Source organism: Trichomycterus rosablanca, chromosome 26 (assembly GCF_030014385.1).
Source record: "Trichomycterus rosablanca isolate fTriRos1 chromosome 26, fTriRos1.hap1, whole genome shotgun sequence".
In the NCBI taxonomy this organism is placed as follows: domain Eukaryota; kingdom Metazoa; phylum Chordata; class Actinopteri; order Siluriformes; family Trichomycteridae; genus Trichomycterus; species Trichomycterus rosablanca.
The window spans coordinates 6,491,917-6,519,774 of record NC_086013.1 but is presented as its reverse complement, the minus strand read 5'-3'; the positions used below and the strand labels follow the sequence as shown (position 1 = coordinate 6,519,774).

General features: G+C 37.2%; 1 protein-coding gene across 4 annotated transcripts; it reads left to right on the top strand.

The window, feature by feature from the left end:
• The first annotated feature begins 360 nt into the window (after positions 1-360).
• Positions 361-25,575, top strand: prune2 (prune homolog 2 with BCH domain). 4 transcript variants are annotated; one of them, XM_062988643.1, is made up of 11 exons: positions 361-480; positions 3,440-3,513; positions 9,314-9,523; positions 10,605-10,781; positions 10,886-10,988; positions 11,067-11,198; positions 11,923-12,009; positions 12,142-12,240; positions 13,200-13,238; positions 23,092-23,139; positions 25,143-25,575. In XM_062988643.1, exons 2-11 carry the CDS (start codon positions 3,462-3,464, stop codon positions 25,201-25,203), a joined length of 1,008 nt encoding a protein of 335 aa, XP_062844713.1. In that variant the 5' UTR covers positions 361-480; positions 3,440-3,461; the 3' UTR covers positions 25,204-25,575. The 4 variants fall into 4 exon arrangements, with proteins under 4 accessions (XP_062844713.1, XP_062844712.1, XP_062844714.1 ...); XM_062988642.1 differs by lacking the exon at positions 25,143-25,575 and having other exon boundaries at positions 23,092-23,256; XM_062988644.1 differs by lacking the exons at positions 23,092-23,139; positions 25,143-25,575 and adding an exon at positions 16,413-16,838.
• Positions 25,576-27,858: the final 2,283 nt, after the last annotated feature.

The window sequence follows — 27,858 nt, the reverse complement described above, 5'->3', positions numbered from 1 at the left end:
AGGTGTTTCAGTTTCATTGTCCAACCCCTGTATGGAGGCTCCACCTTGCAACTTACAGGAGTTAAATGTGTGTGTGTGTGTGTGGTGTATGCTTGTACATACAATACAGCTTGAAAGTGAATTTAGCTGTAAACTGGAGACAGAGCACAAATGCCAACATTTCAACACCGCTGCGCAAACAGATCCACCCCCCTCTGTCTCACAACTCTCACTCTCTACACACACATGCTCACTCTTCTCACCTGCAGCTCACTTCCGGCTGACAGAACGGCCTCAGGGCTTGGAGAATCACGTGACCGCAAAATGGTGGATGCTGTCGGTAGGGTGTAAGTTGAGCATCTCTAGCCGCAACTAACGCAGACAGATACAGCTTTTGTATACCCTGCACCGGAGAGAGACAGAGACGTAAAGAGGGAGAGTAGAGAGCGAGAGAGAGAGAGAAAGAGAGAGAGAGAGAGAACCACTCATCTATCCGCAGTGGTAAGTGTTTTGTGTGTCATGGTGTTTATGTGTCCATAAGGAAGACAGGTAGTGTTTTTGGAGAAACTGGAGAAAGGGAGGGGCAGCTGTTTACAGAGAACCTGTTCTGTTTGTGGTTTACAACAGGATTTAGTTTCAGCATCCGTGATGGTATACGCTATCATACGTGCTGTGTGTTTTGTGTGTCGAGCATTTTGTGAATACAATACAGCTGGTTGTTTAGCAAAAACACACCTACCGTCATGACTGCCCTGGTTTTGGTTATTTAAATGTGCAACTTTAAGCATCCAGCTAATATATTTGCCTGTCAGTACATCTGCATGTGGGCCTGGCTTTGTTTTTCCACGTGAGGGCTTGTACTTGCATATGTGTAAGGTGACAATGAAAAACACATTTTAAACAGAGAGGAGAGACTGGAATAGGAACAAGTGACTGGTAAATAATTCCATCCTTTCTTTTCTGTAACAGGCTAAAAATAGCTGATTTACCCTTCCCCCAGGCTCACTTCATGTTAAAATCCAGCTGGCATTTGTATTGTGTGGGTTAAAACACTCTACTTTAAAGCTGCTTTGCTTCTGTGTGTGTGTCGTTCCTTTTCTTAAAAATACATCCATACACTTGTAAAAGGCACGTTGGTTGGATATAGCCTTGTTATAGGTTATAGTCTTTGGATTACAATAATTTCCTTGACTGTTGTACAATTTAGTAACTATACTGTTTGGATTTTTTCTGTCGGTCATTTCTGACCCTTGTTTTATGCACTATTGCTGTTTGTCCATGTTTCACACTGCTGTGTATTGCAAAACTATTTTTGAAAGCATTACACAAACGTTTTTCATAGTCTTTCCATTCAAGGAACCACTGTTTGTTCAAATTGGAACACTGTTGTCTGTTTTTTTTAAGGGTCTGATTGTTGTGCTTCTTGCACAAAGTTATGCATCTTTGCACATTTTCTGACACAAGCTTCTGAATGACAGCCCTTCCACTGGTGCTCATTTAATTTAGTGGTTATTTTTGTGGCTATAATTTTAAGACATTTAACGAATTTCCTTTTAACTGTCTGTTTTTTTTCTGTTTTTATGTTTACGCTTCCAGGCAATGTTCAACTTTGCTGATGCTATCTTCTTGTATATTACACTGCCATGACATATCTTTTAAAATATTGAATACTTTCTAGTTTTTTATGTGATGTACATGCAGTTTTTACACCCAATTGAAACTGTTTGTTACCTCATGTTGCTTTGAAATGTCACTTATTAAAGTGCTTCTTATCAGGGCTCATTTACATTGTGCTACCGTTTGAGCAATTGAGGATTAATGGCCTTGCCCAGGGACCAATAGTGGCAACTTGGAGGTGGTGCGACATAGGGCTGCAACTATCGATTATTTTTGTAATCGAGTATTCTATCGATTATTCCAGCGATTAATCGAGTAATCGGATAAGAAATACTTTTGCTTTAACAAAGAGCAAAAACAAATACATATTAGATTAAATAAGACATGTTTCTTAAACCAAACTGTACATTTGTATTCCTTGCATACAGGACAGTTTAACATTTTTTAAATGCAAAAATAAATAAATCAAAAATAAATCAATTTACTTTTAAAATGTAAACAGGCAACCTGAAACATCAGGTCATCAAGTCATAAATAATAATAAACAAAAATACATGAACATAAGCCTGTAATTTGTGCAACTTTCAAAACTCAAAGTTTCAGCTACAGCTCACGCAGAACATAAAGCTTTAATATTTTGTTGGGAGGTTTTGTGGTGTTTGTAGGGGGATAAAAATCTGTCAGGATTGTGTCTCTAGATGAGGTAGATCTGGTGTGTGTGTGTGTGTATGTGTGTGTGTGTGTATGTATGTGTGTGTTTGCCTAAATCTTCATAAAAGCCTGTGGTGGTTGAAACGAAGTAAAGTCAGTAAACATGAGTAAAGTAAACACGACGCTCTGATGGTGTGGATGTTATACTGAGTTTTAGTTTTATCAGCTTAAAATGATCTCAAACTTTCTGTGGTTTTCTCTGTCCAGTCTCCTCCTGTTCGCTATTTTCTCTCTATATTTTGCAGTCCGCGCTATCAAATCTCGGCTGCGTCATCAAACTGTCCGCAAAAAGAACCCGGATTAAGTCCTGTTAAGTTCTGTTTATGTTTAAGATATTTGGGACGCAGCCCTCAGATTCTTCACGTCACCTGCACACAGCGTTAAACACGCTGCGCAAAAGTGAAAGTCGTCCGTGTAAAACACCGTGAGCTGTATATGGTTGTGCGGATTAAACGATTCCTCGATGCAAAAAATTTGAATCGATGATTTTTAGTAATCGATTTACTCGAGTTACTCGAGGAATCGTTTCAGCCCTAGTGCGACATGAACCATACTAGTTCAGTATGTTAACCACTAAGCCACCACTGACCATTTATAGCTGATGCATGCTGTTAATTAATAAACATCCATATAAAACCCACAATTGCTTGTTTGTAATTTAGTTTATATAGATCAGGTGTATGTGTACAGATCAGTAAGGCACCTCATTTACTCTTGCATGTGGGACACTTAATATACATTTTCCCGAATGTAATGTAGATCAAAAGTGTATTGTTGCATTTTTCACTACAGCAGTTGCAATAATACTTAATTAATTAATTGCAAAAAAATGTGAAATACACATTTAGAAGCATTCCATTCTCACAGGTATTCTTACCCAATGTTCCTTATATTTAAGCTAACACAAAATGATTGTTTGATGAGTCCTGATTAAAATGTTTCACTGCCTATTTATGCAAACTAAGAACCCCTAACTAACCCCTCTGCTAATTTCTGCTAACTTTTAATCCAAGGTTTAATATTATCTTTTAATCACAGACTCCACAATGCCAGAAGTGTCCAGAGTATTAAGCAGGTGTAAAATGATGACCTTCTATTAACTATGAAAATGTGTTTTTTATGAACATTCTAGTTATCCACCTGGTGATGTGGAGATGGAGCCTCCTCAACACAAGGTGAGCTTTGAGGGGGCAGAAAGCAGACCAGGTAAGTCTGCTACTGCAAATATTTACTAAGTATGCCCAGTTTATGAAAACCATGTTTATAGTCTTACAGTATTTAAATTAGAATGAAACTAAATGTGTATCACTGACCTACATTTTTTGGAATGACATGCACTTTGAGTAAATACAAAAACACTGTAACCCTAAGCAGTGGAACCTGTGAGGTGGCACAAACTCACTTTAAATATTTATTTTATTTTTAAGTACTACAAACATTTTACTGTACAGTATGTATACAACATTTTTAAATGCAATTTTTTTTTAACATCCTGGAATGCCTAACCTAACCCACTTGGTTTCTTTTCACTTGCAACATTCCCCAAAATGTGGCTGATAATTTTTAAACTTATAACAGCATCTGCGTATGGGTCAAAGATGAGACGTAACTTTTTAGTGTCCCCACTTGATAAATAATATACAATTATATTAATATAAGTGGATATACCTTCAATCTACTCCATTTGTACATCTTTACTGAAACCTAAAGTAATTTTTACGGAAAATGTATGATTTTTGAAAAAATAACCCTTGAAACCCCCAAAATTCAGTGCAACGGTCCCCCTACCTCTTTAAGTAATAAAACATTAAGAAAAAACTAGTAAAAATTTACTGCTTTGGCATAATTGTACAAATGTCATGTGTGACATATTAAATAATATTCAGTCAGATGTGTTTTTTAATATTAATAATATTCAGGATACTTTCAGTCCCCATTTTCCCAATCTTCAGTTGTCATTCAGTACAACGTTAATAAAAAGCCTTATTTTAATATGCAATCAAGCTACTGCAGTCATGTGACCAATTATAACAACAAAAGAAGACTCCTGGGGACCCTTCAGCACACACACGAGGTCAATGCATTTTAACATTATTTGATAAAAATGTCTTTTTACTGACATAGTACATTAAAGAACAAAACTGAGTGTCATTCAGTACAACACAGAAGACGTAATATTACGGTTAATCTTGTAAACAAACAAGGTTATTAACATTTAAATGTGAATATGTGTAGAAATGTCTTTGAGCTAAGGTCAATGTTAGCTTTGGCTAACCACTGGGATAACTGTAAAATGTGCTAAAGTAAAATTTCTGTCATTCAGTACAACAACAGTCATTCAGTGCAACAGAATTTCGCTGTTGCACTAAATTGACAATGACATTGTTATACTGACTTTATAATGTTTTAAAATTATTTTTAAATAATTAAACCACTTTTTTCCATTCTAGAGCAGTAATTACAATGAATATTAATAATTATGTTTTTGATGAAGTGGTCCCTGAGATTTTGTTATTGTCAAGTACGATGACCTGCCATTCGTTGGGCAGGTACTGCTGTCTGTAGGAGATGAGGTGCAAGTTAGCTGCATGCTACAAAATTGAAACAGAAATTCCTTTGTGTGGCCAAATCCACCTGATGAAATTTACTACCTTAAGTCTGATGTCAAAATCATAATCGCAGAACCAAAGCCATGTACAGCAAGAACCTCAAGGTTAACAACAAAAGACTGGAAAACATTTGTTCAGTTCATGAAATAAAATGCGACTTCAAATGGTTTTCACGGCTGAATGAATTTATATTTACTGCAGCAACTTTTTCACGTGTTATGACACAAATTCCACACTTCCACACTGTTCTGGTGCCTTACAAGTTGTTATGATGGCTTCATTAGCTATGTTTTTCATTGCCTTACTTTTTTCATGATGATGTAATATTATAACACATACTTGCCACTGGTGTGGCATATTTTCATTCTACTACTGCTACTTTAGTCAATAAAGAACTTAAAAACAAATTAAGTCATGAATATTCTGATGTAACAGGATAATTTGCAGTATGTCATTCAGTGCAACATAAAATCATCATACAGTGCAACAAAAACATTTGCTTAAAATAACTGTAATAAGTAATTATTATATATTTTTTTCATGTGAATGCAAGAGAATCCAGGCCTGCTTCATAGAAAACAGAGTTTGATTAGGTTTCAAATAGAATAGAATGTGTAGCAAAAACGTCTTGTATACAAATAAACAAAATCCCAAGACGCATTAGAGTACAAACAATGCACAGAAAATTCAAAACAGAGTAAGTACAGTTTCTTCTGAGGTTTTAAATCTTTTGTAAGAGATATACTAAACTTATAAATTTGAAATGGCTAAGATTGTTCCTTGTGTGTGTATTTTGTCATAAATTAGTCGTTGCGCTCAATGACATTTTTGTGCCCTTGTTGTGTGTCAACAACACTAAAATTATCAAATAAGCAAAATGCTGAGAAAAAAAATACATATTTACATAGGTGACACATTTGTGCACAATATTAAATGAAAAAATTATACAATTTAACCATTTTATTTTTTTGGTACTTGGAATACCCTATTCGTCTTTCACCCATATATATCTATATCTATATCTATACCTATATATATATATATATATATATATATATATATATATATATATATATATATACAGTGTATCACAAAAGTGAGTACACCCCTCACATTTCTGCAGATATTTAAGTATATCTTTTCATGGGACAACACTGACAAAATGACACTTTGACACAATGAAAAGTAGTCTGTGTGCAGCTTATATAACAGTGTAAATTTATTCTTCCCTCAAAATAACTCAATATACAGCCATTAATGTCTAAACCACCGCCAACAAAAGTGAGTACACCCCTAAGAGACTACACCCCTAAATGTCCAAATTGAGCACTGCTTGTCATTTTCCCTCCAAAATGTCATGTGATTTGTTAGTGTTACTAGGTCTCAGGTGTGCATAGGGAGCAGGTGTGTTCAAATTAGTAGTACAGCTCTCACACTCTCTCATACTGGTCACTGAAAGTTCCAACATGGCACCTCATGGCAAAGAACTCTCTGAGGATCTTAAAAGACGAATTGTTGCGCTACATGAAGATGGCCAAGGCTACAAGAAGATTGCCAACACCCTGAAACTGAGCTGCAGCACAGTGGCCAAGATCATCCAGCGTTTTAAAAGAGCAGGGTCCACTCAGAACAGACCTCGCGTTGGTCGTCCAAAAAAGCTGAGTGCACGTGCTCAGCGTCACATCCAACTGCTGTCTTTGAAAGATAGGCGCAGGAGTGCTGTCAGCATTGCTGCAGAGATTGAAAAGGTGGGGGGTCAGCCTGTCAGTGCTCAGACCATACGCCGCACACTACATCAAATTGGTCTGCATGGCTGTCACCCCAGAAGGAAGCTTCTTCTGAAGTCTCTACACAAGAAAGCCCTCAAACAGTTTGCTGAAGACATGTCAACAAAGGACATGGATTACTGGAACCATGTCCTATGGTCTGATGAGACCAAGATTAATTTGTTTGGTTCAGATGGTCTCAAGCATGTGTGGCAGCAATCAGGTGAGGAGTACAAAGATAAGTGTGTCATGCCTACAGTCAAGCATGGTGGTGGGAATGCCATGGTCTGGGGCTGCATGAGTGCAGCAGGTGTTGGGGAGTTACATTTCATTGAGGGACACATGAACTCCAATATGTATTGTGAAATACTGAAGCAGAGCATGATCCCCACCCTCCGGAAACTGGGTCGCAGGGCAGTGTTCCAGCATGATAATGACCCCAAACACACCTCTAAGACGACCACTGCTTTATTGAAGAGGCTGAGGGTAAAGGTGATGGACTGGCCAAGCATGTCTCCAGACCTAAACCCAATAGAACATCTTTGGGGCATCCTCAAGCGGAAGGTGGAGGAGCGCAAAGTCTCGAATATCCGCCAGCTCCGTGATGTCGTCATGGAGGAGTGGAAAAGCATTCCAGTGGCAACCTGTGAAGCTCTGGTACACTCCATGCCCAGGAGAGTTAAGGCAGTTCTGGGAAATAATGGTGGCCACACAAAATATTGACACTTCAGGAACTTTCACTAAGGGGTGTACTCACTTTTGTTGCCGGTGGTTTAGACATTAATGGCTGTATATTGAGTTATTTTGAGGGAGGAATAAATTTACACTGTTATATAAGCTGCACACAGACTACTTTTCATTGTGTCAAAGTGTCATTTTGTCAGTGTTGTCCCATGAAAAGATATACTTAAATATCTGCAGAAATGTGAGGGGTGTACTCACTTTTGTGATACACTGTATATATATATATATATATATATATATATTTGTGCACAATATTAAATGAAAAAATTATACAATTTAACCATTTTATTTTTTTGGTACTTGGAACACCCTATTCGTCTTTCACCCGTATATGTTAACATGGTTGCACCGACTAAATAGGTACTTAAAATGCAAAATGGCAAAAATTTGCACTAAAAATGTCTATTCGTGAGGGGAAAATTGTAGAATAATATGAAACAATGTTCACCGCAGTGACACATTTCTTTTTGCATTTTTCCGAAGTAACTTACAATTGATGAATACACTGCAAGCAATTGATGGGTTAAGGGCTTTGCTCAAAAGCCCAACAGTGTCAACTTGCCAGTGGTGGTGCTTAAACCCGTCCAGATCCCTAAGTGCTTAATTAACACTGCTCATGTACACTGATTCTAAATTTCTTCATATCTTTTTAGACCTTGCTTTGTGACACAGTTATGGAAAAGGAAATTACCTTTCCTAAACTGTTGAAAACATATAATTTCCTTTATATAATTGATTTATTACACCTGTTTGTAATTGTTGTTGATTAAACACATTAAACATACATTAAAATTACAAACTAAAAAAAAAATACAGTAACTGTCCCAATACTTTTAATACATAAAGTATGTTTCCTCAAAATTTATGTGGCCACTCAAGCTTTAATTGTGCTTTTACAGATCTGCAATCTGCACATCATCATGTTGTGACAGATGCTAGTTTTTAAACTTTGCATTTGTGACATTCGAGCCACAGCACACTGTTCCACCTTGCATCAGTTCATCTTAGTTGAGCTTTCAAGGGCATTTCTTGTACACAGCCCTGTTTAGGCCACCATACAGATTTTCAATTGGATTTAGGTCTGGGTTTTGGCTGGGTCATTCCAAAGCTTTGATTTTCTTCTGGTCTTCTACTGTTCATAATTTCCTGTGTTCTTAAGTCCCGGTGTTCTTTAGATCATAATAAATTTTTCCACATGTTTTTGGTGGACTTAATGTAAGTTTTGCAAAATATAGTCAGGTTTGGATGTTTTCCCTCTTGGCAGCCTACTGGACCAGTTTTTTTCTTGTCTTTATATTAATTTTGGAGGGACCTTCAGTTCTAGGTACATTCTATGTTACAGTTGTGGCATATCTTATTCACTTGTTCATGACTGTATTCTCTGTGTTCCATGGTATTATACAATGCCATGGACATTTTTGTACCCTTCTCCTGACTGATACATTTTAACAATGAGATCATTTTGATCATTTGTAAGCTCTTTGTGGACCATGGCTTTTGCTATAAGATGCAACTGAGCAAATGTCAGGAAAATCCTATTAGAATAGATAAATGTTATTTAGGGTTAGTCAGAGTCACTTAAATTGATGGCAGGTGTCACTGACTACTATTATAGGATTATATCCAGATTATAGGTCACATTAAAGGTAGAAATAAATCTGCAATGATTTGTCTTGGTCTGATTTTTTTAATATCACAAAAACCTGGCATTTAAACAGGGTGTGTACACTTTATATATCCACTTAAAAACGTTAAACATATATTCTTTGTGTTGTATTTAGTAACATACCTTTTTTGTATCTATAATCACTTTGTCATTATCACGTGTCATTATCTTCTTTATGTAAAACTGTTTAATTAAACCAATAACTCTTTTGACTGCACTAGCCCCACCCACCACTCTGCCTCTGAAAGGTGATGGGGGCTCAGGTTCTCAAAGGAAAAAACTTTCAGCTCCTCGGATCAGTCTTTCACTGGATCATAGTGAGGATGACCTGTTTGACACACCTGATGATTTGGACATTAATGTGGATGAACTGGACACACCTGATGAAGCAGACCTTCTGGACTATACCGACAACGAGATTGACTGGGAGGGTGAGAAAAACATACTTTAGGAATGTATTTAAGTGAATATCAAATGAAATGATTTTTTGGGATGATATTGTACTGTGTGCTTTTGCATCAAGGACACCTTGGCTTCTTTATAAAAGTTTTTTTTCCTCTCGAAAGTGTTTTTTTTTTTTTGCTTTGCAGTGGAACAAAGCCAAAAGGTTTTGAAATGTCATGCCTATTCTACAAAGACATTCTAACATAGCTTGTTAAATGATTGGTTCCCACTAAAAGTTTTATAAAGTAATTATATCTAATCATTTACATTTATGGCATGTGCAAGCAGCAGAGGGTTAAGGGCCCTGCTCAAGGGCCTGACATTTGCAGAGGGCTTGAACCAGCCACTTTTTGGTTTTTCCTGATTTATTTAGTGTTACAGGTATTTTACAAGTCAACCTGATAATCATGAGTTTAAAAGACTGATTTACTCATCCTACTGTTTATGTTACTCTGGCTATCATATAACAAACAGAGGGAAAAGCAGACAGTGGTCTGAGGAGATAAGAGAGTCAATAATAGTCAATCTTGACTATTTTACTGAACGTAAAGATAACAGGACCATCTCCAACACTTGCTAAAGCCACTGACCGTTTCTTTTCACCTGCCAGAGGTTGGGTTCCACAGAGCACAGTATGGCCACACTATACCATCCATGATCAGTAGCCCCTTCTGCAAGCTCCTCGACAGCAATAAGGAACCCCTGCTCCACCATTTCACTCCCCTAGAGACACAGCCAATCGTGTCTGTGTATGCCTGGCTGGTTGATAGCAAAGCCAAGATTTTTCACAATGGTCATTTTTCTCACTGGCATGATAAACACCAATTATTGCCAAGAACAATTTGAAAAGTTAATTTGTCAGGCCACACGATATCTAAGGATCTTAGAGTTCTCTAATTTTTGAACATACAACCCAGTCTTCGAAAGCTGTGCCTTGCTCACACGTTATTTATGTTTTTTTAACAATGACTTGCAAACAAAACAAATATTTAAAACACCCAATAATAGATTCAAAACATTGGACTTTTCTGACATAACATCTAAAACAGATTTTTTGATTCTATCTAGAGCCTAGGGTATCACAGAGTGTTTTGGTAAGGGAGGAGCCTGAACCCATTCCCACATACAGTAATGAGGAGGAACGGCAGGATTCCAGTCTCTGGAGGACTGTCATTATTGGTGAACAAGAGCACCGCATTAACATGAAGTGTATTGAACCCTACCAAAAAGTCATCTCACACGGAGGTATGCTTATTAATCATGAAGCATCTTTGGTCTTAATAAAATTTAGTTTTAAAGTTTAGGAATGAAGAAAACATTCCTAACAGTGATCTTTCTCATCCACAAAGGCTACTATGGAAATGGTGTGAATGCCATTATTGTGTTTGCTGCTTGTTTCCTTCCGGACAGTGATTGCGAGGACTACCATGATATAATGGAGAACCTTTTCCTGTAAGCAAATTTTTTGAAATAGTTCAAAATAATTGATGGAATTCTAAATAATTTTAAACATGCAATGTTTGTCATCAGGTATGTGATTAGCACATTGGAGCTGATGGTAGCAGAAGACTACATGATCATATACCTCAATGGAGCCACTCCTCACCGGAGGATGCCTGGTCTTGGCTGGCTGAAAAAGTGCTACCAGATGATTGACAGGAGGTAGCTATAATTTTTTTACCATTCTTACACTACAGGTGCAAAAGTACACTGTATGGCCTATAGTGTTTGGACACCGCTTAGTAAATTTTTTTATTAGTAAATTCTGCTGTTTCAGCCACACTCAACAGCAGTATCTTAGCTTCCAAATGCTTGTTTGCCTGAAAATGACCTGTCCTTGGTTGCAACACTTATTACCAAGTTCCAAACAGTCTCTGGAAGCAATGTCAGCATTAGAAACTGATCATTGATTGAGTTGCAAATGGCTGAGTAAATTTACACCTACAAGCCTAGGATCAACCCCAATCTGGAAGACAAATGCATAATGCAATGCCAATATGCCATTCTTGGATCTAAACAATGGAAATGAATAAATCATTCAATTTGGTAGTGATAAATGTAGGTGTGAATTTGGATATATATGGAGAAGCCTATTACTTCAAGAGTGCCTCCTTTTTTATGACTGTGTCAAAACTTCATCTAGCACCTCCAAAATTAAAACAGGAATGATTCCTGTCATTCCATGTATTCCAAATCCAGTAAAAAAAACTTTCTCAGAAGAGTGAAGGATTCTTTACTAGCAAAAGAAGAAACAGATTATTGTCAATGGTTTTGATTGTTTGGGAGCACACATTTGGCTATTTAATGTATTTTTGTGCTCAAATGCACTTTTAATAAAAAATGGACAGAGTTATGAAAACATATCTGACATGTCAATCTGTTTTAGGTTAAGAAAGAACCTGAAATCATTTATTATCGTGCATCCTTCCTGGTTCATTAAAACTATCCTAGCCATCACCAGACCCTTTATTAGGTAAAATTATTGCATATTTTCATTGCTTTGTAATAACATATTAAAATATACTTAATGTATTACAATACAATTCATAATAAAATAAAATTATTTGTTCATGTAATTAATTTTGTTTTACTGGTTGTCTTATAGTTCAAAGTTTAGCGGCAAGATTAAGTACTGTAACACTTTAGCAGAACTGGAAGAGCTAATCCCAATGGAATATCTCCATATACCTGAATGCATCACCAAGTAAGTGATTAGTAATTTAGTAAGTGTACATAGTATACACCAATTTAACATTTAACAGATGTGTCGCTCTTTCATCATATAATAGATAGTTTTTACATGTTTATGAATATGGGAGTTAATGAATTCGTTATTGACACCATTAGTACAAGTCTGTTGAATATATTTGTACTCTTAAATGCTTTTTATAATCAAAAGCAATGGCAAACTGAAGCTATGAGCACTCAATAATCCTGATTTTTCATATAACTGATGATTTGTTTCAAGTTAAATATTTTACATTTTATTCAGAGAGACAGTAGCAGGGAGAGGTTTGTAAATCCATTGGAATTGCTGGAAATTCTTTATCCATTACTTATACACTGTGGTCTGGTTTTCACTACAGTCATAATAGATGCACATTCTGCAAGTATGTATTAACAGATAACAATAAGTGATCATTCACTGTTGAGTCTGGATAAAGAATGTCTTTGGGCTAATGACTTCAAAAGTGTGGTTATAAATAGTCGGATATAAAAATACTTTGTAATAAGTACAGTAAGTAGTAATACATAAAGTTGGTAAAAGCATTACAATAATAAAAAAAAATTAAGATCCTGAAGCAAGACCTAATAAAGGCTGTTTCTACAAGAAATATCAGAAGGTTTAAAAACTTGCCCATATCATTCTATAAGACGCATTGGCATCTACAGAAAATGTTATTCTTTTTAAAGAACACTTATTTATGTAAGTGCTAACCCATTAAGACACTGGCGGTACAAGTTTATGTGTTGTTTGTTCAGTGAGTATGTGCTTGCATATATTTATGACTGGGATACATTTCTGTGCTGCACTTTATGAGTAAATAATTCAGTAATTTGCAATAATTTTTGCAACAAATGCAATAATTTGTTTAATTTTTAAGGGTTCACAACTTTTTTCATGTCTAATTAGGCATACATATCTGTTTATGTCCACTACAGGGTTGATGATGAGTTACGGGAAGCAGCAGAAAACTCGAAGTAAGTACCAAAGTATCCATTGTTGAATCAATGACTTCCCTGTTAAAAGCATACTAAGTAAACTAAATTTTAGTATAATAAACCACAATATGATTAGTAAACTAACAAGGGGTCAGTAACACATGGCTATTATTATTATCATTATTTTTATTTTATTTTTATTTATCAAAAATGACTGTGTTTGTTCTTTGAAGTATGCTAAAGTGTATGGTCTAATAGACCTCACGTTACATTATAATGTTGTACTTGCAGCCTGACTTGAAGTTTACTATGCAAAAAGAGAACTGCAAAGCCCATTTCCAAAAAAAGTTGGGACATTTTGTAAAATACAAGAAAAACAACATTCTATGATTTATTCATTTTCCTAACCTTTATTTAATTGACGAACTTTAAAAAAACAAAAAAAAGATTTCCATAGTTTTCACTGACCACCTTAATTGTATTGTGTAAATCTTAGACTTTGATGCCTCCAGGACTCTCAAAAAAGTTCAGACTTTGGATTGTTTACCACTGTGTTACATCACCTTTTCTATTAATTACACTTTTTAATTGTTTGGGAACTGAGGACACTAATTGTTGCACTTTAACAAATGAAATTTTTGCTTATTTTTGTTTGAGACAATAATCCAGCTGGTCACCAATGCATTCTCCTTTTCATTATACATCATACATTTTCAATAGCTTGATGGATGTTCTATTTATAACCAATGATGCCCTCTCCTGTTACCAAATTACCTGCTTATTACAAGCAATTATGGGTCGTGGCTCACCACTTTGTGCCAAATGTCAGGAGAGAATTGCCAGTCAATTTAAAAAGAACATTTTTTAATGCAAGATTGCATTGGTTTTTACCATCTACTGTTTATAATATTGTAAAAATATTCAGGGAATCTGGAGAGATCTCAGTCTGTGTGGGGCAAACCCGGAAACCAGTGTTAAATGTGCATGATCTTTAAGCTCTCAGACAGCATTGCGTGAGAAACATACAGTGTATCACAAAAGTGAGTACACCCCTCACATTTCTGCAAATATTTCATTATATCTTTTCATGGGACAACACTATAGACATGAAACTTGGATATAACTTAGAGTAGTCAGTGTACAACTTGTATAGCAGTGTAGATTTATTGTCTTCTGAAAATAACTCAACACACAGCCATTAATGTCTAAATAGCTGGCAACATAAGTGAGTACACCCCACAGTGAACATGTCCAAATTGTGCCCAAATGTGTCGTTGTCCCTCCCTGGTGTCATGTGTCAAGGTCCCAGGTGTAAATGGGGAGCAGGGCTGTTAAATTTGGTGTTTTGGGTACAATTCTCTCATACTGGCCACTGGATATTCAACATGGCACCTCATGGAAAAGAACTCTCTGAGGATGTGAGAAATAGAATTGTTACTCTCCACAAAGATGGCCTGGGCTATAAGAAGATTGCTAACACCCTGAAACTGAGCTACAGCATGGTGGCCAAGGTCATACAGCGGTTTTCCAGGACAGGTTCCACTCGGAACAGGCTTCGCCAGTGTCGACCAAAGAAGTCGAGTCCATGTGTTCGGCGTCATATCCAGAGGTTGGCTTTAAAAAATAGACACATGAGTGCTGCCAGCATTGCTGCAGAGGTTGAAGACGTGGGAGGTCAGCCTGTCAGTGCTCAGACCATACGCCGCACACTGCATCAACTCGGTCTGCATGGTCGTCATCCCAGAAGGAAGCTGACGCACAAGAAAGCCCGCAAACAGTTTGCTGAAGACAAGCAGTCCAAGAACATGGATTACTGGAATGCCCTGTGGTCTGACGAGACCAAGATAAACTTGTTTGGCTCAGATGGTGTCCAGCATGTGTGGCGGCGCCCTGGTGAGAAGTACCAAGACAACTGTATCTTGCCTACAGTCAAGCATGGTGGTGGTAGCATCATGGTCTTGGGCTGCATGAGTGTTGCTGGCACTGGGGAGCTGCAGTTCATTGAGGGAAACATGAATTCCAACATGTACTGTGACATTCTGAAACAGAGCATGATCCCCTCCCTTCAAAAACTGGGCCTCATGGCAGTTTTCCAACAGGATAACGACCCCAAACACAACCTCCAAGATGACAACTGCCTTGCTGAGGAAGCTGAAGGTAAAGGTGATGGACTAAACCCAATTGAGCACCTGTGGCGCATCCTCAAGTGGAAGGTGGAGGAGTTCAAGGTGTCTAACATCCACCAGCTCCGTGATGTCATCATGGAGGAGTGGAAGAGGATTCCAGTAGCAACCTGTGCAGCTCTGGTGAATTCCATGCCCAGGAGGGTTAAGGCAGTGCTGGATAATAATGGTGGTCACACAAAATATTGACACTTTGGGCACAATTTGGACATGTTCACTGTGGGGTGTACTCACTTATGTTGCCAGCTATTTAGACATTAATGGCTGTGTGTTGAGTTATTTTCAGAAGACAGTAAATCTACACTGCTATACAAGTTGTACACTGACTACTCTAAGTTATATCCAAGTTTCATGTCTATAGTGTTGTCCCATGAAAAGATATAATGAAATATTTGCAGAAATGTGAGGGGTGTACTCACTTTTGTGATACACTGTATATCAGCCACTGCTTTAGGAAATGCAACTTAAATAGGTGTATTATAACGTTTTAGAGAGACGCATGCCAAAATCAAGGCAACAACATCTCCTTAAAAATCACAATTATTTTAGCAAGACGATGCCAGGCCATTTTAAATATTGCTACAGTGTGACTTCATAGAAGCAGAATGTGAGTGCTAGACTGGCCTGCCTGCAGTCCCGGTCTCCTATTGAAATTGTATTGTGCAGCATGAAGATGAAAATCAGACAACGGTGACTACGGACTGAACAGCTGAAGTCTTATATCAGGCAAGAATTGAGTGAGAATATACTGCAACTATTAGTGTCCTCAGTTCCCAAATCGTTACAAAGTCTCTTTAATAGGAAATATTTTACAAAATACAATGAAATTTACAATGACATTTTGAAATCTTTTCTTTCTACTTTCATTAGTTAAATAAACATAAAAAATGAACAAATCAGATTCTTCTTTTTATTATGTTTTACAAAATGTCCCAACTTTTCTCAAAATGGGGTTTGCATAAAAAATGTACGAAAATAAAAGGCAAATACATTTTACTTATTAACCATGCTTTCACTCATTTACATCTAGGAGCATATTCGCATAGCCAATCCACATACTGGCATATTTATTGGGAGGGGGTAAGAAACTGGAGTATCTGGAAACAAAATCAATGTCAAGATAAGAAGAACATGCCAAATGTCACCCAGAGGAGCCAGAGACGAAAAATGAATAAAAAAAAAAACAACTATCATCCAGCACACAGAATCAACATTACTTGCTCTCTTAATGTGACACCCCACAAACATAGACATAGAGTAGTGGTTTAGTAGCAGCAATATAGTTCCATCTTCGTATGAGCTAAAGTCTTCCATTAAACTCTACACACATCTGTCATGTAAAATACTGTTCTTTCTAACTGTGTTTTAAATAAATAAATTAAATTAAATGTACCTGTATAGTTATAAGTAGTAGAGTTTGGTATTGATGTAAATATCTATTTTGTAATAGGCACACTAAGGTGTAGCTTAAATATTATTTAAATATTCTAAGTTTATAACTTCTTGAAGTGTATTTTTAAACACTTTCTAAATCTTTATAAGCACTGTATTTGGCAATAAATGTTTTTTTAAAAATAAAGTAATTTGTTACTAAAACTGTATTTGACAGTAGTAAAAATATTTTATATTACAATTATAATTGAAGTTTATTCTGTTTACTAATTAGCATTTACACTTTATGTACCTTAAGTATATTTTAAAGTAAGAAGTCATTTGTTAGAATATATACAGATACGATCAGCCACAACATTATGACCACCTTGTTTCTACACTCACTGTCCATTTTATCAGCTCAACTTACCATATAGAAGCACTTTGTAGTTCTACAATTACTGACTGTAGTCCATCTGTTTCTCTACATACTTTTTTAGCCTGCTTTCACCCTGTTCTTCAATGGTCAGGACCCCCACAGGACCACTACAGAGTAGTTATTATTTGGGTGAATAAGACACAGCAATGCTGATGGAGTTAACACCTCACTGTCCCTGCTGGACTGAGAATAGTCCACCAACCAAACATATCCAGCCAATGGCGCCCCATGCGCAGCCTCCTGTGACCACTGGTGAAGGTCTAGAAGATGACCAACTCAAACAGCAGCAATAGACGAGCGATCGTCTCTGACTTTACATCTACAAGATGGACCAACTAGGTAGTTCTTCTAGACCTTCACCAGTGGTCACAGGAGGCTGCGCATGGGGCGCCATTGGCTGGATATGTTTGGTTGGTGGACTATTCTCAGTCTAATAGAGTGGACAGTAAGTGGACACAATATTTAAAAACTCCAGCAGTGCTGCTGTATCTGATCCACTCATACCAGCACAACACACACTAACACACCACCTAAATAGAAGATCCACCACCTAAATAATACCTGCTCTGTGGGGGTCCTGACCATTAAAGAACAGAGTGAAAGCAGGCTAAAAAGGCATGAAAAAGATGGACTACAGTCAGTAATTGTAAAACTATAAAGTGCTTCTATATGGTAAGTGGAGCTGATAAAACAGTGTGTGTAGAAACCAGGAGGTGGTTTTAATGTTACGGCTGATCGGTGTATATATATAAAGTTTGTTTTATAAATACAATGGAATCAGAAATTATTAAGCCCTCTTGACCTTTTGCTCTTTTCAGTGTTGTGTATTTTATTTTAAATGCATGTAATTGCCATTTTTAACAATCACTCTATCACCTATTTTGCTATCACTCTATTAACTCTATCTCACCCATAAAAAATTAAGTTTTTTTTATTAATTAAGATTTAAAAACTGAAATCTCTTTTTCAAGGATTTTAAAATTTTGTGGTCAGATGTGTAATATTGCTGTTAATTATCCTTGAGACTGAAGAATACTGAAGTCCTCCTTTTGTTATTTCAATTGATTGGACATTTTTTGCAAAGGCACACCTGGGTGTATGAGGGTCCACAACTTACACGGCAGTGTTGAAACAAAAGCAGAGTTAAGTTCAAGTAATTGCTTGTTATCAAATTGTGGCAAGGAATAGGTCATGGATTTCTAATGTTTTTGGCCCAACCGTTAGCAGTTATTGATTTTTTATGTTAACTTTTAAAAAACATGCTTATAATGTTGATTATCAGAAAAAGTTGGAAAATGCAGATAATAAAAAAACACAGATTATTTATTTCATTTACTTTGACTTTTATTTAATTGCAGACAGGATGAACCTAAGATATTTTCAACTTCATTTCATTTATTAATAAACATCCATTCCTGCATTTCAGGTCTGCAGCACATTCCAAATAAAGTTGGGACAGTAAAGCATTTACCACATTGTAATGTTGCCATTCCTTTTCACCACACATATAAGACGTTTTGGCACCGAGGAGACCAAGCGATGTAGTGTTTCAGCTTTTATTTTGTCCCATTCTTCCTAAGACGTCTTAAGATGTGCAACAGTACGGGGTTGTCGTTGTCACATTTTTTGTTTAAAAATTCTCCACACATACAGTGTATCACAAAAGTGAGTACACCCCTCACATTTCTGCAGATATTTAAGTATATCTTTTCATTTGACAACACTAACAAAATGACACTTTGACACAATGAAAAGTAGTCTGTGTGCAGCTTATATAACAGTGTAAATTTATTCTTCCCTCAAAATAACTCAATATACAGCCATTAATGTCTAAACCACCGGCAACAAAAGTGAGTACACCCCTTAGTGAAAGTTCCTGAAGTGTCAATATTTTGTGTGGCCACCATTATTTCCCAGAACTGCCTTAACTCTCCTGGGCATGGAGTTTACCAGAGCTTCACAGGTTGCCACTGGAATGCTTTTTCACTCCTCCATGACGACATCACGGAGCTGGCGGATATTCGAGACTTTGCGCTCCTCCACCTTCCGCTTGAGGATGCCCCAAAGATGTTCTATTGGGTTTAGGTCTGGAGACATGCTTGGCCAGTCCATCACCTTTACCCTCAGCCTCTTCAATAAAGCAGTGGTCGTCTTAGAGGTGTGTTTGGAGTCATTATCATGCTGGAACACTGCCCTGCGACCCAGTTTCTGGAGGGAGGGGATCATGCTCTGCTCAGTATTTCACAGTACATATTGGAGTTCATGTGTCCCTCAATGAAATGTAACTCCCCAACACCTGCTGCACTCATGCATCCCCAGACCATGGCATTCCCACCACCATGCTTGACTGTAGGCATGACACACTTATCTTTGTACTCCTCACCTGATTGCCGCCACACATGCTTGAGACCATCTGAACCAAACAAATTAATATTGGTCTCATCAGACCATAGTACATGGTTCCAGTAATCCATGTCCTTTGTTGACATGTCTTCAGCAAACTGTTTGCGGGCTTTCTTGTGTAGAGACTTCAGAAGAGGCTTCCTTCTAGGGTGACAGCCATGCAGACCAATTTGATGTAGTGTGCGGCGTATGGTCTGAGCACTGACAGGCTGACCCCCCACCTTTTCAATCTCTGCAGCAATGCTGACAGCACTCCTGCACCTATCTTTCAAAGACAGCAGTTGGATGTGACGCTGAGCACGTGCACTCAGCTTCTTTGGACGACCAACGCGAGGTCTGTTCTGAGTGGACCCTGCTCTTTTAAAACGCTGGATGATCTTGGCCACTGTGCTGCAGCTCAGTTTCAGGGTGTTGGCAATCTTCTTGTAGCCTTGGCCATCTTCATGTAGCGCAACAATTCGTCTTTTAAGATCCTCAGAGAGTTCTTTGCCATGAGGTGCCATGTTGGAACTTTCAGTGACCAGTATGAGAGAGTGTGAGAGCTGTACTACTAAATTGAACACACCTGCTCCCTATGCACACCTGAGACCTAGTAACACTAACAAATCACATGACATTTTGGAGGGAAAATGACAAGCAGTGCTCAATTTGGACATTTAGGGGTGTAGTCTCTTAGGGGTGTACTCACTTTTGTTGCCGGTGGTTTAGACATTAATGGCTGTATATTGAGTTATTTTGAGGGAAGAATAAATTTACACTGTTATATAAGCTGCACACAGACTACTTTTCATTGTGTCAAAGTGTCATTTTGTCAGTGTTGTCCCATGAAAAGATATACTTAAATATCTGCAGAAATGTGAGGGGTGTACTCACTTTTGTGATACACTGTATATTAACAGGTGAAATGAAGTTGAGCGGACAAAACATGAAATATCTCAGGTTCATATTGTCTGCAATCAAATAAAAGTTAAAGTAAATGTAAGGAACACTGCGTTTTTATTTTATTCGCATACTGTCCAAACTTTTTCTGATTTGGGGTTGTATTTAAAATCAAAACCACAACTTTCTGAATCCCTTGTGTAAACTATATACACAGTCCCACCAGAGATTTTCTATAGCATATAAATCTGGGGACTGAGAGCACCACTCTAGGATATTCCAAGACTGATTTCTTAACCAAGCTTTGGTTGACTTGGGAGTATGCTTGGGATCCTTGCCTTGCTAAAAAATCTCCAATTATCACCAAGGTTCAGTTTTATCACAAAAGGCACAAAAGTCGTGAAGCATCACAGAAGCATAAAATGATGCCAGACATACGGTCAGGATTGTCAGTGCTTGCATCAAAAAAACACCCCCACATCACTGATGTTTTACCATGTTATAGCATAGTGTTTTTGCCCTTTTGGTGCATTGAAATGATCTTCATCTCTGGGTGGCGTTTATATAACACATGGCAGTATTAACAAACTCTCCTGCTACTCTGGAAAAGTACATCATTCGTTTTCTTTGTTCATTTTCTGTATCATCCAGCTGAAAAGACTTCATTTAAAAAGTCTAGCTCTGCAGAACAGTTTGCCATTATTAATTCTTATTTTATTTAAGAAGTTAAATATTTTAATTTGATTAAAACTGTTTATAATACACACATTTGCTGCTAACACACTTTTCATCAGAAAATTCACCACTTTTCTCAGGCAATTTTTACAATTACAGTCACAAATGCTTTGGTAATCCCTTTTTTTCTTTTGTTTGCAATGGAACAACAGAAAAAGCTGAAAAAAGTCAAATCTAATATCATTGTGTGCACAGGCGGGATAATTCGCTAGCACACCAGTGCCGAGATTGTGAACTCCTCGGTTCGAAGCTCAGTGTTGCCACCGTTTGGCTGGGTGTCATCTAGTGGGCATAATTGGCAGTGCCTGCAGCAGACACTAATTGGCCACCAAGTCTGCTAGGGGGCGGGATGACCGGACTGTGTGGGTGGGGTCTTCAAATGCTGTGCAAGAACCCTGATTAGCAGATAGAGGCACCTGTGCAGAATGCATGGGCGAAAAGGAGGGGTCCGCTAGGACTACGCACGTGTTGGTGGAGATGTGAGCAGCAGCATACCCTCATCGGATGCAATCGGGGATATCCAGCAGCGGAAGACAAATTGACTACGCTAAATCGGGAGAAAATAGGAGAAAATTAATATCATTACATCATTACACAGCTCCAGAAATGGACAAAATTACTGGCACCCTAAATTTAATATTGCTTAATAGTGCTAGTGCACACCCTTTGGAAACAACGGAAGTCTCAGTCTCTACCTGTAATCTCTTCTTTTGCCAATTGTTCAAGGCCTCTAAGATCTGAAGGGTGCCTTCTCCAAAATTCTGTTTTGAGATCTCTACACAGATGTTTTGATGGGATTTATATCCATGCCACTTTAAAACTTGGTATGATTTGTGTCATTGTCTTGCTGGAAGACCCAGCTTTCTTACAGTGTTCCTGACCTTGCACTCTTCTTACTTTGGTAGTCTTCAGATGTTGCCATGCACACAGTCAAAGCATCAGAAAAAGCAAAGCAACCCCAAAACATCTGTGAACCTCAACCTAGAAAACACTGTGGCAACTGTGCTCTTTTCTTTAAGGCCCCATTTTTTTGTATACATCAATGAAACCAAATCAACCAAAGAGATCTATTTTGGATTCAACTGTCCACAGGATGATCGTTCTTCCATAACGATTGTGGCTTTCTTGGGTAGGTTCTTGCAAACTTCTGTCTGTTCATGTCATGTGTCCCATTTCATCCAGATAGCGACGAATAGTGTGAGCTGACACTGTTGTACTCTGAATTTGTTTGAAGGTTGACTTAGGTTTTTTATTTACTATTTCAATAATTCTTGTTGCAATCTTCTATCTCTTCTCTTTTCTGTCTATGTCCAGGAAGGACTGTAAACTGCCTAATGATGTGCACAGTGGACACATAAACATTAGGTTTCCTGGTGATGGACTAGCAGTTCTAAGATTGTCCATGTTTTTGCACAATTTTGTGAATTTCTCTGGCAATTATTTGCTCTTCTTTTTTTTCCTCCTTTCTCTGTGTGGTACATACAAACAGACTGAGTCAGCTTTAGTGTGATTTCTATATTTAGCAGCTGTTACTTTTCACAAGTCAGTTTAAGCACAAATTAAAGGTGCTTCACATGATTGAATCCAATTATTTCTTTTAAGTGGAATGATATCAGATTTACATTTTTTCTTAACATTTTTAGTTGTTCCAACTAAACACAATAAATGACCATGAGAATAACAAAGCATTTGTAATGGCAATTTTTTTTTAAAGAAGTGGTGCATTTTCTGAAAGAAGTGCAGTGGTGCCAGTATTTTTGCCCATGACATAATAAGCATAATATTAAACATTTTAAGTCATTACTGTACACTGTGATTCAGTAATTATTTTAAAATTGTTATAATTGTACTAAAAATACATTACTCTAAACCTCTCTTGCAGGATCAACAGCTTTTTACAAGGACATGATGTAGCAGAGGAGGAACCTATGTACGATTACTGGTCTTTTTCATTTCTCATATTAACCCAAAATTTGGGGCAGAAGAAAATGTTAATAAGAAACAGGCTGCAATGATTTGCTTATTCTTAATGACTTGTAATTAACACAGAAACAACAATATATTTAATGTTATTACTATTCAGCTTTTTTAATGTATACACTTATTCTTGATTTGATGGCTTCAAATAAATTTTTTCTTATTCTTGCTTTATTTAACACTAATAAACACTAATGCTTAATAGACTGCGGTGTCGGCCACGGTAAAACACGCTAGCACACCAGAGCTGGGAATACATTGTATCGAATTTCAGCTTTGCCATCCGACTGGGCTGGGTGGCTGCGTGAACAATATTGGCTGTTGTTCATAGGGAATCCAGATAGGGACTCCTCATAACTGAACGAATTACGACCTCTGCTAGCTGGTTGATGCCGTCTGCACAGAGTCGAGGAATAATGCTGATCAGGGTGTGGCTCTCCGTGCTCAAAGCTAATCGGCATATGAACTCGCCTCATGCAGGTGAAAAGATGCAGTCGGCTGTGCACTTGTCGGAGGGGGCATGTGACAGTCTCGCTCTCCTCAATCAGCTCCAGTGGAGAGGAGACATGTTTGGACTACAGGCAGGCCAGTTTAGCACCTGCACTGTCTTACAACAAAGTCTCACTGTTATAATGTACAGAATTTGGCTTGGCACTGTCTTGCTTATACAAGTAAAAATGTCCCTAAAAAAGGAGCAGTGTATCTTGGTGCCTTTAAGGATGTGCAAGTTATCCGGTCCACTAAAAAAAACAAAAACACTTTACGTTTGTAATCATCTGAATGGTCTCTATTTCTGTGTTCATTAAGGTTGACTTATCAGGCCACATACAAGTTTCTATTTTCCCAGCAAAGTTAGCTAGAATATTTTATTGCTGCGCCACCTAACCGTCTGTGTGTGTCAGTTTTTAATACAGTGCCGTCTGAGGGCATCAACAGTGATGGTTTTTCAATATTGCTTTTCATCCTTGACCTTTTTGCACACATCTTTTTTCCCTTAATTATCTAATTATTATAAATGAATAATTATCTTTATAATTTTTCCCTATTTTCCATAAGTCTAGTCACATCCAATTCCTCCAGACTGTAGTCTTTTTTCTGCTGCTGCAGCCCCCTAACACAGATTGAGGAGGGCTGCAGACTACATACAAAGAGCCACTTGCTAACATCCGTAATCAAGCTTCCCTTGTGCAGGTGCCTTGATCAGCCAGTAGAAGTCATATTTGCAGCAACCATGAGCATTCTTTATCTTTTAATAATGTTATGAAATGTACATGGTGAAATCCCTAAAATCCTTACCATTGTGCACTGTGAAATGTTCTGTGAGCAATTTGTTTATTCTCCTTTTATACCCAATCATGATAGCATCACCTGCTACCTATTTACTTGCTTAGGCATTAAATTAGGAATAAGTGTATTTGAACATTTACAGTGGTTTCCAGTATTCAGAGCCCTTGTCCTTTTTGGATACTTTATTGCAGTGTGGATTTGGTTTTGAATGGCTACAAATGCCATTTTACCCATAAATTTACACCTAAGCACCCATAATGACGAAGTAAAAACATGCTAAGATTAAAACAAATAATATAAAATCAGAAACTGCTCAAAAATCAATTAAAAAAATTTTAAGACACGAGTTCGTTTAATACATTGTAGAATCCCCTGAGGCAGCAATCATAGCTGCATGTTTTCTCAGATATGCTTCTATAAGCTTTGCACACCTAGATTGGGGCAGTTTATCACGTTTTTCATGGCAGATGCTCTCAAGCTCTGTTAGATTGTATGGTGATCTGTAAACTGCCATCTTCAGGTCTGCCCAACAGGTTCCACCATTTCTGCACACGACTTTTTAAACTCTTTTAGAGTGACTTTTGGGTTCTTTTCTGGGTTCTTTTCATTTAAATTGTGTGCGTGTTTTAAAAAAGTGACTGTGTTCTTTTTTTTACTTTTTCTTTGCAGAGACCAACCCAGTGTAAACAGATTAGGTGGCAGAAGAGGAATGCATGGACAGTATCAGTGAATATTTGAAGCTGGATCACACTAATGTGCTTATATTCTATTCTCTTCTGGTACTTGGATCAATCAATTGCCCAAACACAGTTCACATTAGCAGATTAGAAACTACTGCATTCATTATTTAAAGGAGTTCAAGAACAGACCACTAAAACAAACAAAAAAAATCATTGCAACCAAACAGCTTCTCACATATAGGGGAAGGATTCCAAAGCTCTTTAGTATTTGTTATTGAGTGTTCTCCCTCATTTGTTAGATACAGTTGTTCTTCAAACATTTGGGCACCCTTGGCCAGATTACAGAATAGAACCTTTGTCACAAACTATTTAAAAGTAGTTTTTGTGACAGTTCTTTTTTCTATTTAATTAACATGAAAAATAGAAAACATATATTAGTTGTTGCAGCATGTGCATAACAACTGTACTGTATCTGTACTTAGCAACACATTCTAATTATTTCTGATGTTGTTTAGGAATTTTAAGGCACTCTTTTTTGAAGAATGCTTCTAAGCTACTGTTGCGTTCACAGCATGTTTTAAGATGTTCAGGTCCAGGGAATGCAAGAGCCTTTTCAAAAGTTAGTAAAAGCTGACAATGGTGGATTTTGGGGTATGTTCTGGATTATTGTCCTGTTGTAGAGATTATAGAGTTGTCCTTTTATCTATCCATGTAGTTTCCTGTGCCACTTGTTGTTCAACCCCAAAGCATAACAAATGCTCTACTAGGATTAATGGTCGTCAAAATGTTATTTTTATCATAAGCTGTTCTTTTTTTTTCCTCCAAACATTTGGTAATGTGGTTAAAGAGTGACATTTCTACTTTATTAGACATTAGCATTTGTTTCTATATGGGGTCAGGTCACTATTATGGGATGGCTATAGGATGGCAGGATAATATATTAGGGCATATCTAATTTGCATTTGATGAATAGTTGCTGTATTTAAATAATGTTATGTTTTTAAAAAAACATTTTATTATTATTTTATTTATTTTATTTTTAAAGATTTTTAGTTAGCCACGTTATAGAGTGCCTATAGAAAATCATGCTGTTTTAAAAGTTACATTTTTCAGCATAAATTCAAAAAACCCAATGGAAATCTTCAGCTTTATTTAGCTTCATTTTGGCCAACAACATCCAAGTAATGAGGAAAATTAGACAACATTTCTCAAAATAAATAACAAATTAAAAAATAGAATAACAATTGAAAAAGTAATTAGTCCCCCTAATACTTAGTAGAGAGACGTTTTGCTTTAACTAAAACCATCAATCTGTTTGGACATGTTTCTACTAGCTTTGCTTACATGGAAGGGAACATTTTCATTATTATTCTGCAGCTGTTTTATTCAGTTGCACATCAAAAGTTAAAGTGTGTTTAGGGTCATTGTTGTGCTGAAATGGGACTCACCTGCGTATTTTTAGCTGTCTAGCAGAGGGTTACATGTTTTCCTCAAGAATTTGGATGTACTTTTTGGCACCCATTTCTCTTTTATTCTTGACAAACTGACTAGTTTCCACTAAAAAGAACCCCCCGACACACACACACACACACACACACACACACACACAACACACACACACACACACACAATGTTATAGTGAATTGTAGGTGGTGTAGTCCTGGTCTTGTCTGACCATAAAACCATTTGCCACATGGCATCAGAGGTGTTTCTCGCAAAGTGCAAACAAGACTTATAGTGGCATTTTTTCAGAAGCTGCTTTCTTCCTGCCAGCCTTGTGTAAAGCTAGTGAGACTAACCAATCACAGCTATAGCCAATTGTATGTACTTAAAAATCATTTATTTAATCATTTACTGTTTTACCACCAAATTATCCTGCTCAGCGTTGCAATGGGTCTGAATCATTGGGTGAAAGGCAGGAAACACCCCGGACAGGTCGTCACTCCATCACAGGGCACACACACAGACACACACACACACTTATCAGTATCATCCTGGCTTGGTCATTCAGTTTACAAGCTTGGCCCGATCTAGGCAAGGTTGGTGATGCCATACAATTAGCACTATTTTTTAAATGGTTCTGAAATGGTCTTTTGTATACATTTCTAATTCTTGCCTTTCCACTCTATCCTAAAGCTCTTTTAAAAGCCCCTTTTGACCATGCTAAATTCTTGGTGTTGCCATGCACTTCTAATGATGGAATCTCTGAAGTGGATGATTGTAGTGGTTTTAATTACTTCAAAGTCCGATGAGTGGCAATAATCCTGGTGTATGTGTTACCTAAGCAATTTTTTAATGGTTACTCTAAGGGGCTAGTGACTTATCCAAACCAGATATGTTACTAATTGAATTTTTATAATTGGTCAATTATTTTAGAATATAGAACCTTTAAAATGTTGTTTTCATGTACAGCTGAAAAAATAGAATATATTTAAACAAGAGTAGGATGCTTTTCTGTTGGCTCTGTAGCGTACTTTTAGAACAGTAGACCTCTTTGTAGCAAACTATGGTGTTGAATATGGCAGTTTTTTTTAAACATAGGAAAAAAATTTTAAACACAAAGTCGTCTGATCATCAGTATTGATTTATTATTCAAGACTCACCAGCAACATAAATGAACTGTTCTTGTGCCCAGAGTATTCCATGTGTTATATCTTAGTGAATTAGTACACGTAAAACTTCAATGTGTTTCAGTCACAGTGTTT

Excerpts from the sequence above, each read along its gene's own strand:
- prune2 (XM_062988642.1), top strand. The coding sequence starts at position 3,462 with ATGGAGCCTCCTCAACACAAGGTGAGCTTTGAGGGGGCAGAAAGCAGA. Across the intron at positions 10,782-10,885 it reads AAAAGTCATCTCACACGGAG|GCTACTATGGAAATGGTGTG; the intron begins GTATGCTTATTA and ends TCATCCACAAAG. Across the intron at positions 10,989-11,066 it reads ATAATGGAGAACCTTTTCCT|GTATGTGATTAGCACATTGG; the intron begins GTAAGCAAATTT and ends GTTTGTCATCAG.